Source organism: Etheostoma cragini, chromosome 3, assembly GCF_013103735.1.
Source record: "Etheostoma cragini isolate CJK2018 chromosome 3, CSU_Ecrag_1.0, whole genome shotgun sequence".
Lineage (NCBI taxonomy): Eukaryota > Metazoa > Chordata > Actinopteri > Perciformes > Percidae > Etheostoma > Etheostoma cragini.
This window is the reverse complement of record NC_048409.1, coordinates 21,226,422-21,238,370: the sequence shown is the minus strand read 5'-3', so window position 1 is coordinate 21,238,370 and position 11,949 is coordinate 21,226,422. Positions and strand designations below refer to the sequence as shown.

At 39.8% G+C, this 11,949-nt stretch overlaps 2 protein-coding genes across 4 annotated transcripts in view; one reads left to right on the top strand and one right to left on the bottom strand.

Annotated features, from left to right (window-relative positions):
- The window catches only part of git1 (G protein-coupled receptor kinase interacting ArfGAP 1), a 21,140-nt gene extending 10,403 nt beyond the window's left edge, over window positions 1-10,737 (bottom strand). For 2 of the 3 annotated variants that reach the window (XM_034867911.1, XM_034867913.1), the window contains exons 1-9: window positions 10,315-10,737; window positions 4,685-4,818; window positions 4,174-4,286; window positions 2,820-2,925; window positions 2,377-2,463; window positions 2,133-2,263; window positions 1,878-1,972; window positions 1,724-1,766; window positions 640-666 (exon numbers count right to left, since the gene is read on the bottom strand). In XM_034867911.1, the coding sequence (XP_034723802.1) occupies window positions 640-666; window positions 1,724-1,766; window positions 1,878-1,972; window positions 2,133-2,263; window positions 2,377-2,463; window positions 2,820-2,925; window positions 4,174-4,286; window positions 4,685-4,818; window positions 10,315-10,366 (788 nt within the window). In that variant the 5' untranslated portion in view covers window positions 10,367-10,737. The remainder of the gene's footprint in view (window positions 1-639; window positions 667-1,723; window positions 1,767-1,877; window positions 1,973-2,132; window positions 2,264-2,376; window positions 2,464-2,819; window positions 2,926-4,173; window positions 4,287-4,684; window positions 4,819-10,314) is intronic. The other variant, XM_034867912.1, reaches the window with a different exon arrangement.
- Window positions 10,738-11,468: 731 nt separating this feature from the next.
- ankrd13b (ankyrin repeat domain 13B) overlaps window positions 11,469-11,949 on the top strand; it is a 36,368-nt gene continuing 35,887 nt past the window's right edge. The window contains exon 1 of the mRNA XM_034868036.1: window positions 11,469-11,912. Coding sequence (XP_034723927.1) covers window positions 11,805-11,912 — 108 coding nt within the window. The 5' untranslated portion in view covers window positions 11,469-11,804. The remainder of the gene's footprint in view (window positions 11,913-11,949) is intronic.

Genomic DNA, 11,949 nt, shown 5'->3' with positions numbered 1-11,949 from the left:
GGCACATTTAGGGTGGGATGCGTTGAGTGTCAAGTCAAAAGGGCTGGATGTAATGGTGACTTGGAGACAAATAACACAGAGAGCAACTCTCTGTCCAGTCCCAGGGACAGGGTATATCTGTATATTTTACAAGCTCCAGCTGGACAGAAAAATATCAGCACATATTCACAGTCAAAGTGTTACTTTCTAACTATATGTTGCTGTACACTCAGTGTTAAACTGTAAAACAGCAGTTGTCCTAATATCTGAAATTTTATTTTAGAAAGACTTATTTCAGAACAAACTGTTTTCTTTGCAGCCACTGAGGACATATGCTAGTGTACAATGTGAATACTATTGGTATGACTGGTGTGATTCCCCTGTGCACATCATCACCTTACTTACAGTACTGCAGGAGGCCTATTGACACTATTTCCTTACCACTGTAGCTTTTCCCCCTCAGAACTAGCAGTACAGCTCTATTTCCTGGTGATAACAGTCTAAGGTCTAACAATTTCCCCCCTTTCAAACCACTAAAGAAGAGAAAGGCATGTTGTTGTTTACAACAGGGAAATGTACAAAAGATGGGGTAGCAGACAGAGGGGATAGGAATGAAGAAAATGAAAGGAATGAAAAAAGGAACAAGGAAAGTAAAGATACCTCTGTGTTGGGCACTTAGGACGAGCTCTGGCTCCACCAAGCGCAGCGAAATGGAGAGAACAGAAGACGAGTGAGAAAAAGAAAGAAACAGACAGAAGGAGGGGTAGAGAAGCCATATCAAAACAGCTTTAATTGTTATTATCAATTTACCAGAACAGAACAGATGCAAGTGGAGTTAGATGGCAGCTCAGAAATAAGATTCTGAGGTGCACCGCTTAACATTTGTGGGTGTGATTTTTAAGGTACTTCTGACTCTCTGGAGTAAACCAGCACAAATATTTGGAAAAAGCTGAGCCACATCAGTAATACTGAACTTGATGTATCATAAACAGACTGTGCACTTCGCCACCTCTCAAATCAAACGTGCAGTTTGGGATAAATAAAACCAAGCACACCTCAAGTATCTAAATTATTGTCCGTACCTGTATTAGCTTAGATAATTTACACTGAAAAAACAGCTTTTGTAGAGATCTACTTTAATTAACTCATGACGGTTGTGCAAACGCTCATCAGGATGCCCGACCGACCTCACGATGGAGAGCCACCATCGTACCACGCCCCCACGTTAACGCACGAAAGTGCATTAACATGAAACGCTATCACACTTTCTTTTCTCCCCTCATTGGACTAAATGTAATGTAATGTAATGTAAATGTAAAACTGTCTATTTACCGAGGGCATTTAAATGTATGTACAGTAGGTCTGATCGTTTCTGTGTTAACTGTTAGCCCATAGTAGTAGAAAAAAAATATTTATGTAAAGAAATGTAGTAAAATAGAAACATATCATCGTCCATTGCAATGTTTTACTGTAAACATCGTCAACTGCCAATTCAGGGGACACCCCCAACCCTAGTTCATGTACTATGGTGCCGCCATATGGTCAGAACACTAATTTGCAATCGTATTAACTAAGGCCAGCGAGACACAATAAAATAAAGCAGTCATAGTATGTCAAGTATGACAAGTCAAGAAAGTTCAAGAATATGAACAAAGATACTTCATGCAATCAAACCACACCACGCACGCAAATGCAAAGCACTCATAACCACTTTAATACAAAACAAAAACCTCATGGTCCATACCTGTCTGCCATTTGAGGAATGATATAATGGCCATTCTTATGATCTGAGGAGAGGAAATGAGAGGAGAGGAAACTTCATGCACTGGATAAAAGCTTTGTCATTGAGGTTAACTGCTATACTTGTGAGGTGCAAACAAACTAGTGCAGTGGATTACCTGGGCGCCGCCCACAAAGGTAGAAGGCTAGTCTGTCCGTCAGTTCGTACTGACACTCTACCAGCCGCTCTGCTAGCTCTATATGGCCCGCTTGCCTGGAACGCAGACAAAAACAATTCTACCTTCTTGTTGATTTTTTGACGTTTTTTGAATCATTTTTATCATTTTCACCATTCTCCCATAGCAGATTTTATTTGAGATATGATTTAAATGTTAACTGTGTTGTTAATTAGGTGTGTTTTTCCTGTTTTGTACCTTGCGTAGTCCATGGGCGTCCGTCCGTTAATGTCAGGTGCTCCCGGGTCTGCACCGTACACCACTAGCAGCTCAGCCTGCAAGATCTGGCCTGCCTTAGCTGCTACATGAAGTGGGGTAGTGCCTTTCTCCTGGAGAAACAGAAACACACAAACAGAGTCAGGACAAGAGGCCTGGCATTTATAGAGTAACTAAACAGCATGGCTAATTGCTAGATGGAGTCAGGGAGTAGATTTATCCTGACCGGGTGGAAGAAGTTGGCTTGAGCACCAAGGGACAGGAGCCGAAGACACGTCTCTAAACTCCCCGTCCGCACACTTGAATGAAGTTGCTGAAGAAGACACAAAAAGGAGAGGTAAAGAGAGAGTGAGAAAAAGACAGGGGTGGCAAGATTAAACATCACGCAGAGACAGAATCAGGCCGAATCACCTTAGTAGCCATTATTACATCCTGCTGTCTTATTTAGATCACTTCCTGCCAGGAAGTGTTATCAGTGTGCACGGTTGTGTGTTTGTGTGAGCGTGTGTATAATGTACATGCACATTTTCATAATGTGATGTCTTCCAGTGACATCTAAATAAAACATCCTTTCTGCTTACACATGCAATTCAGCAATGTTGCAATGTCAGTATAGGCTACTTATGCTAAAATTCTCCACCCCTCTGCAGTGAAATCCTGAGCCCTCACCTTACTGAGGTCCTTGGTAGTGACGCCATCATCATCGCGGCAGGGCAGCTTGTGCACAAAGGCCAGCATCTGGTATTTGGCTCTGATAAACTCGGACTTAGTGGGACTGCACAGGAGTAGAAGGTAAGATCGTTAACAAGAAGAATATTATTAATCCTTTTGGGAGATAACATTTTTTGCTCCGTTGTTATTCCTCTCACTCACTCACTCACTCACTCACAGTCACACACACAATCAGAGCAGTTAGGAGTTCAGTGATTTGCTCAAGGGCACATAAGCAGTGCAAAGGAGGTGAACTGCCACGTCTTCAGCTACCAGTCCACACACTGCAGTTGAACTGACCAGTATGATCTACTGCTCCTCACAAAATTCAAACCACAGAAAAACTCAGGACATTTAAAGCAGATTTGTATTTTGACTGAAAAGCAGTGCATGCTTTGATTTCACTTTTCACCTTTTGATTCTAGTTACCACTGGTTTCCTGCTTGTTTTACAAAGACATTAAAAACATACCGTCCAGTAAATCTTAAGAGAATGTACACAATGTGCTTCTACACTTTTGTGAAACAGCAAATAAAAGGGGACCATTTATTGTCTACAGCATTTATTAGGTTCATACTACGTAGTTTGTGTTTCTCCTAAAACGTACTTTGTGTTTCTACTAAAACATACTACCCATGGCTGCTGCACCTGTATTCACCCTCTGTATGAGACGCTCTGTTGGAGCGTCTGTCTCGTTAAGTCCCCCTCCCGAAAAAGCCCAGTCTGCTCTGATTGGTCAGCTTTCCATATCAGCGTTCCTGTTGTTTCTGTCTCCATACAGTTGGTGGCTGCAACAGGATGTTGTACCGTGAAAAACACCAATAACGGCTTATAAACCAAATATTACACAACCAGATGTGTCTCAGCAGTAATGTAACCCGAAGTAAGGTAGAATTTAACAATATTGGCTGCCAAGATTGCAAGTAATCTCTGCCGTAAGCACGCAGCGACTATAGTTAGGCTTGTATTTGTTTGGCAGTTGAGTTTAAACATTGACAATCTTTGCGGATAATCGCTTTTCTGCACCTTTAGGTGATACTTATTTCCAACAGGTCTAAAACAGACCCTGTTTATGTATACTTTCAAAAACACTCTGAGATCAGAGCAATATTCATTAAGAAGGTGATTAATGACTATAAGGACACTGTTTACTGGGTGCAATTGCTCTTCACTACAGCAAACGACAATTATGTCCAGAAAAGGTTGTATCATGTTCCTGTGCAGCAGGGGCAATAATCTGCCCCAGCAGCGGTGATTGGTGGAAGATTTGTGTTAGTTCTGTGTATGTTGAGCCTGCAGGGAGTATACTTACTGGACTTTGTCTTGGGGGTTGGGTTTCCTACGACCGCTCTGTACCTGAGCAGGGTCCAGGAGGCTGTGTTCCCATATGGAGTTGGCCCCGTTACTGGCCAACGTCTGAACCATCTGAAACACACAAACGCAGCAGTGACTCAGTGATGGTTGACCACAATGCAGGAAACCTAGAAGAACATTCTGGTGAGTAAAGTCTTGCAACCCTAAGGCAATATTGTATTTCCATGTTTTAAATATATTGCTATTATTATAAAAAAAACTGAAAAGAATGTGTGCAAACTGATGGATATGCATATAATTGAACATAAACAGACAAAATACAAACTTTTTTTGATAGAAACACAGATGGAAAAGCTATGGAATGAGTTTGCATCCTCAGTGCTAAGTCAGATTTCTGTACCACCATGGTTTGCATTACTTTTACAATATTAGTAAGTATTCTGGGCCTCAGGTACTGCATTTTATTTAACTGATTTCCCTTGCCTTCATTTGTTATTTCTCAGCCTTACCTGCAGTAGTGCGGGAGGCCATCCACTGTGCCTCAGGTGCTTGACTATGGAGATATGGCGACCTAAGCTGCGGTGGACTGAACAGCATTCATCACAGATCAGAACCCCTCGGTTGATACTGGTCCAGCCCGGGTCTGAAAGGAAAAGAAATAGATAATTAATATTACAAGCCTTTTAAAACATGCTGTGCGTGATGGTAAGACTTTTCGGGTTGTGGTGAAACTTAAGTGCTTAACCACAACGATGACATTAGTCCAGGCTGCATTACGTTAAGGGTCAGACATTTCCAAGGGAAGTTAAGCTCAGAAAATTGGCGAACTTGTAACTGAAATTTTTACATGGATTGCATTTAGCAGCATACTCTTCTATCACATGTAAAGATAATTTGCCAGCATCCTATTCAGTAAAATAACAACCCTCTGCATGCAAAGGGCATTCCCCCTTCACCTGTGCAGCCCACACTACTGCACAATGTAAGTGTAAGTTGTTTACTTAGTTTGCACACAGCCCACATTATTAGTTCAAATTGTTAACAGTACCTTTTAATTAATTCACTCACTACATGACACATTTCACATTATATGAATTTCATAAATTATTAATTATTTGCCAATTTAATGGATTACGTTCCATATTTCTGTATTATTCCTGTTAATTCCCATGGAAAGTGTCCGATTTGAATAGGTCCTATTGATGAATCCTGGAATTTTGCAACTTTCATTACAATAAACTCATTAATATGCAAGTATTATAATGTAAATGTAAATTACAGTTTACTACCACAGGAGCCATGGGAATTGATGGGTCTATGTTAGTATGATTTGAAACTATTAATAGAATTGAATTGATTGTGCTCAACCTAAACAGCTACCCTGCCTAGGCTTAATTCAATGTCAAGACAATTTTATGCCGCTTCTTTTCTTTCTTCTCTTTTCATTTTTACAGTGAAGTCAAAAATATGCTTATTTTAGTCCTCTTTGCCGTACTACGTCTTTTAAATTGTGCAAATATCCTATATACGCATACGGTATTGTTTAATGCACACTGTTAGCAAAGCAAGCTTGCACTTTAGCGGATATGCATCTTTGTAATAAATCTAATCTTCTGTCTGTAATCTTCAGAAAATAATATTCCTCACAGTAGGGAGTCAGCAATTAGAACTGTTGCAATAATAATTGGAATATTTTACTTATAATCTTTTACAGTATTTGGAACAATGTTAACAGGAATATCTCAATATGATTATATGAAGAACATTTACACAGCCCTTGACATAACAAGAGATGGTGTTAGCTACAGTTGGAAGATGCTATGTTGAGGTACCAAAAACCTGGATAAAGCTGGATAATAGCCACACTGAATATTCCATATGGTGGGTTGTACTATAGCTCCCATCAGCCCAATATTCTCCATTCATTTTTACTAATGAACCAATGCATGCAAAGAGCCCTGATATCACAAAAGTGCTTACCAATGGGGGCCTCTAATTATGTGCCTACTTTAAACAGTCATCTCAGTGTTGTTCAAAACTCCAGAAAACAATGTGCAGTAAGTAGGACTGAAGGTCAAAGTCAAGTCAGAGTCGTGGTAGTCTATATCCTTGACGTTACACTTCCGGAATTGCTCTGTTGTCATCAGGAAACTGCCAGATTTCACTCATTTCGGCCAGATATCCGTTGCCTTGGGCTTCCTTTGTGTTATGAGGACTGTGGTTAACCTTTTCTCAGATCTCTGCAGGGTAAATCCAGACAGCTAGCTAGAAGATCTGTCCAATCTGAGTTTTCTGTTGCAAGACTAAAACAACTTTTAAACATGCACTTTCTACCAAAACAAGTTCATTCCGAGCCTATTTTGCAGAGGCACTGTGGCTTTTCTCTGGTGCTTAGCACTGCCCAAGACAATTGTCATTGGTTTAAAGAAATGCCAATAAACAAGACCATGCATTCTTCCCATCCCCAAATGGTAGGGGGAGTAGCCAGACACTCCTCCAGCGTGTTTTGGAGGAGGGTCAGGCAAAGCGAAACTACAGTCAAGTTAACTGAAGATGTCTCACCATATTATATTAGGCTTTATGGTTGTCATAATATTACAGCAATATGTGAAAAGGGAAATGTTAAATATTTTAAGACCTTTCTTCAATTTCAGATAAAGGAAACATCACTAAAATGTTAATGTTTTCTAATCCCAGACCAAGGTAACTCGCTGTGCCAAATGTCAGATCTACTAGTTTACGACAGAACAGGCTTCCAAAATGTGGTATTTGTTTTAGTCGGGGACTGTGTGGTATTGCAGTGGTGTACAGAATTCTGGGTGGAATATCACTTTTTTCTAAAATGATGCATTCACAAACACACACATCTACTGTCTGTATTAGTCACTCTTAGGCCGGGATAAAACTGGGGGTTTATGGTATTAATGTGCTATAAAAGTCCATCATCAGATAAACTGACATGCTTTAATTCTTTTTTCCCGCAGAAAAATTAGCACTAAATGCAAAATGGCTTTGATAAGAGCTGTTGCCTTGCTTAGAACAGTTGCCTGTAGGCTTTACAAGCTGGAATACATCAATTTAATTGCTTAATCTGTGTAATAAATAAAAAAATAAACTCCCACAGGCTAAACTATCTACTTGGCTCGCTGAATCAATATGAGGCTACACCATTAAGCTATTAGACTTGAAAAGACTATTTGCAGGGCGTATTGGCAACATCTGCGGTATGACATAATTTAGCCTAAAGCTGGCTTAATTGATCAATACAAAATTGACATTTGTTTTTATAGCTGCCATTTAAGCTTGCATAAAAGCATGTACTACAATGAGTATACATGCTACGATAACATTTAAAGTCTGGAAAACTCTGAACCAAACACTAACTGTGGATTGCATTTACATAATTTGACTTATAACTGGTAAGTTTCTACACTAAAACAAATCATATTTTACACTAGAGTTGTAATATCCAGGAGCAACATGTAGGTCCACATGCTGGCCCAAGTCACTACTAGTAGGTTGATTGCAATTCATACACAGTTATTAAGGGTGCTCCGACTGATCGGTCACTGATGGTTATCGGCCGATAAATGTGTTAAATAGTTTGAACGGTGGTCTACGTAAAGGCCGAACAGATGGGCCGATCAGATGATGCACTACTCGTGAGAAAAATTGTTACTACTACTGAAAAAATGTCTGCAGTGATTGAAAGGACATTTTTAAGATTTTGAGCTAGGCCAAAAAGCTGAACAATTACTGATATATTCTCTAAACATGTGGGACTGTTACGTCATGGCTTCTATTTTCAGTTCATTACAGCAGGAAGACGAGCCTAAAATACTTTACACCTCATGCCTTTTTGTCTCGACATCCCAATATATGTGATTTTGTTTTCTTTGCTCTAGGTACACTTTAAGTTTGTGTAAATGAAGTTTTATTAAGTTTTTTTGAAATTTATTTCAAAATAAGGCTTATTAAGCAGTTTAAGGTGTGTTTCTAACAGAGGAAGTAGAATGTTGAACGTTTCCTGTCAATAAAAGTAAACAGTTGACAATTCCCACCAGCAATCACCAGCAATTGGTGATCGGTGCCAAAAATCCTGATCGGAGCACCATTAACAGTTATTATTTTCTCTAATGTTTACATTCGACCATTCACTGATCCCAACATCAACTGAAACCCTTAACATAATATAATTAATGAATTGGATGCCAGTGTTAAACTGCTCTAAATGTGTTCACACGTCTCCGTTTCTTATACACTTACATCCGTTCTCAATAAAGTGTTTACTATCATGACAACATGATTCATTGTTGCCATAAACTGTGCATATTGCCACGGCGTGAGATTAAAGGCTCCTGAGGTTTGGCTTAGACTAGGAGTATCAGTCGTTCTTTTGTAGCCATGCCATTGAGTTATCCCCTAGTATGACACAAAGCTGGGTAGAAGGGAGGTGGCTGTCACCAGTGGCTAGGTCAGCATTTTGCAGAACGCACTGCGTGCCTGTGCATGTTATCTTAAGGAACATCCTTAAGTAACATGAAGTAACATGTGAGAAGTAACATGTAAAGAGCTGATGATAGAATAAGAAATAAACAGCTATTAACAGGTACACCAACAAAAACAAGTTAACCAACATTATGAAAAAAAACCTAAATTGCACTGTGAATTGTTATGCCATTCAAGGAAACAAGTTCAACGGGGGTTGGTTAGTTAGGTCAGATTATGAAGGGAAACGTAAGTGAGGGGGAAAGAGGACAGACAGCAGGAGGGTATGTGTATAGTAGTAGCAGGGAATAGGTTCAAGTCATAAAGCAGAAGGCAGGTGAAGCCAGCAAAAATTTAAACACTGAGCAGTAGGACCCTAAAGATGAAGACAGTTTTGCATGCACAGAGATATATACACACACACACACACACACACACACACACACACACAAAGCTATCAGGGGGAGCAGCTGTGAAGAGGACAGCTGTTGTCATGTACACATGAATGAACGCAAGCGAGACACATACAAATAATCAAGTGCTTCAAACTAGATATGAGGGCATGCGAGAAAACTAAAGTATACAGACAAAAGCCTGCCTGTATAAGGAGGCGATATAAAGGTTGATTTTCCATTAACCCAAGCCTACTTTAATCTAACTTTTAAACGCAGATGGGGGCAGAAGAGTTAAGAGTAACCTACAAACATACATTTGTAATGATAGGTGTTCATTGAGTGGTCATGCCTTTTTTATTCTTCCAACTGATAAATATTCCACTGTATGGCTTTCAAATGATTTTGCTCCTGTAAATTCTCATAGCGTTAAGTGACAATTGAATTTCTAAACTGTGCAGGAGACTAAACAATACCGTGAAATAAATGACTAGCTATACTATATAGAAACGTTCACTCAAGTAGGTTAGCTCTTTCAGGGCTTTCCGATAGTCCATGGATACTAACAAAATCTAGTCAGATTTCTTTAAAACGAGTAAATTGTAGCTGACGGGTTAGCTGAATCGGCTTTAGCAATAACTTGCCGTTTAGCAAAAGTTAGCTAGACTAGCTACCGTTGTAGCTAAGCTAGCAACTTTAGCCGGGTAAACATTCTCAAAACGCCATAGGCTAGAGCTCGGAATGCCCCAATTGCTTTCAAATATTATCATAATAACTTATGTCAGTATATTGGGTGTAAATCAAAGCTAAATGTGTAACAATATTCAGCAACGCAGTGAGTCCAAATCGCCTGCTTGTTAGCCAGGCTAAGCTAACGCTTTAAGAAGTATGTCACGGCCGGTCACGAAAATCAAAACAAACCTCTCTCAAGCAGGAAGCGACATAAATGTGCCACTCAGACCGCTGCAGCAGAAAAACTGATGTGAGTCGCATTTGGTCCTGGTCAAATAACTATACATATCAAACTGCTCAATTAACGTTGAGCAGCTATTAGCCAAAGATTTTCCCGTTGTGATACACGCCTATTTTTCACTGTTTATTTTGGGCCTAAGCGATGCTTGGAAGCCCTGGCCGTTTTCCTGCTCTGCGTACCCGCTGACAGTGACAGAAGCGTCGGCTCTGTTGCCCGACTATGTCGCCCTCCCGAAGTATTGTTTTAGTATAGTGGTCTATTTTTGATTTATTTCCTCTTCCCTTACCTGGCGCACTGCAGTCCGCGCAGACTTCCGTCCTTTGAAGCTTTCTTGACATCTTGAACGTCGCTGAAACCGAGAGGTGGATGTCGGCGATGATGTAGATGATGTGTAACTCCCAAGAGCTACCGACCGACGTCTGCAGTCAACCGATGCGGCCCCTGAATCCCCGGAAGCCGGGTGGTGCGATCGGTTTTCCCGGCCAGCTGAGTTGAATTTCCCGTTTGCCTGCGGTGCCTTCACCCACGTCCACTAACGTTACTGAACTCAAGTCTGGCGCAAAGTTATGAGAACATAGTTAATCCAACTGTTTGTATGAACCGATGATTCCAATGAATATTGGAATATTTACTAAATATTTTCGCTGCATTGGCTTCAACTCACCAAGAGACGGCAGCTCTCTACCTGTCAGTTTCCGCACACACACCCAACATCCCTGCAGCCTACCTATGGAGGGACAGAAACGGGTGAGGGCGCAAAAATAACCCAGTCATTCATAAGGTAGATTTCACAGACAAATCAAAAAAAGTAAGACATAGATTATTATTATTGTTTTAATATACTTAATATGAATATTTAAATGATAGCTGGTAATGTGGAAGCTGTATCAGATAAAATATATTTAACAGAAATGTGGACCATGTTTATGTTCCTTTTTATTATTGTTATTATTGTTATTATTATTATTATTATTATTATTATTATTATTATTATTATATGCTTTTTATATTCTTGACAGTTTTTTTAATTTAAATCTGTCATACAGTTTCAACACACAAATTCAAATGTAAAACAAAAAACTATGTAAGTAATTGTCAAATACAAAATATAGATTTGAACTGAAAACAATAAAAATTTAAACAGCATAACATGTGGAACAAAAACGAAAGAAGTAAAGATTAGACTTGATTTAGACTTTAATTGGTGCATTTTAATTCTGAATTGGCGCCTACATTTTCCAGTCAGTGTAAACAGTTTCATTCATTTTTTTTAAGCTAGATCTACAGTATAACTAGCCTATATGCTAGTTTCCTTAAAACCATTTGTTTATAATTTCTCTTATTCAGGGGGCTTTATCACAACACCACACTGACAGCGGATTGGCTGAGTGTGCGCACATTTCATTGCAGCTTGTCGATGCATCTTTCTCAGTCACCACCGGATGGGAGGAAAGAAGGAGGATAGATGTGTTAGAGTGGGCAGGGGAGAACCAGAGAGGGATGCAAGAGGTGGAGGAACGGGTGGTTAAGAAATGAAGGTGTAGCCTTACGGAGACAATAAAACGAGCATTATTTCTGAAAAAAAAAATACAGGTCTTTGCGGTTTGTTCTAAGCAGAGAATCCTTTACTATTTCTGAGGCGTAAGGTTGCCTTTATACGCCGTTGGACATCGCCGCCGATCAATGATAATAGGTTTGATTATAGCATAAATTAATAACAAAGTAGACTTAAAATCCACAGTGACAAAAAAGGAAGAGACAAACTATGATCCGAGGATGATTTCTGCTAAGAAAACTCCGGAGAAGAGTCGTTATCCTATTCACTATTTGGTGTGGCACAACAAACACCGACAGCTGGAGAAAGAGCTGGCAACGAACGAGCAGGTGAGTCGGTGAAGAGCGATCAAACGCATCTCTGCTT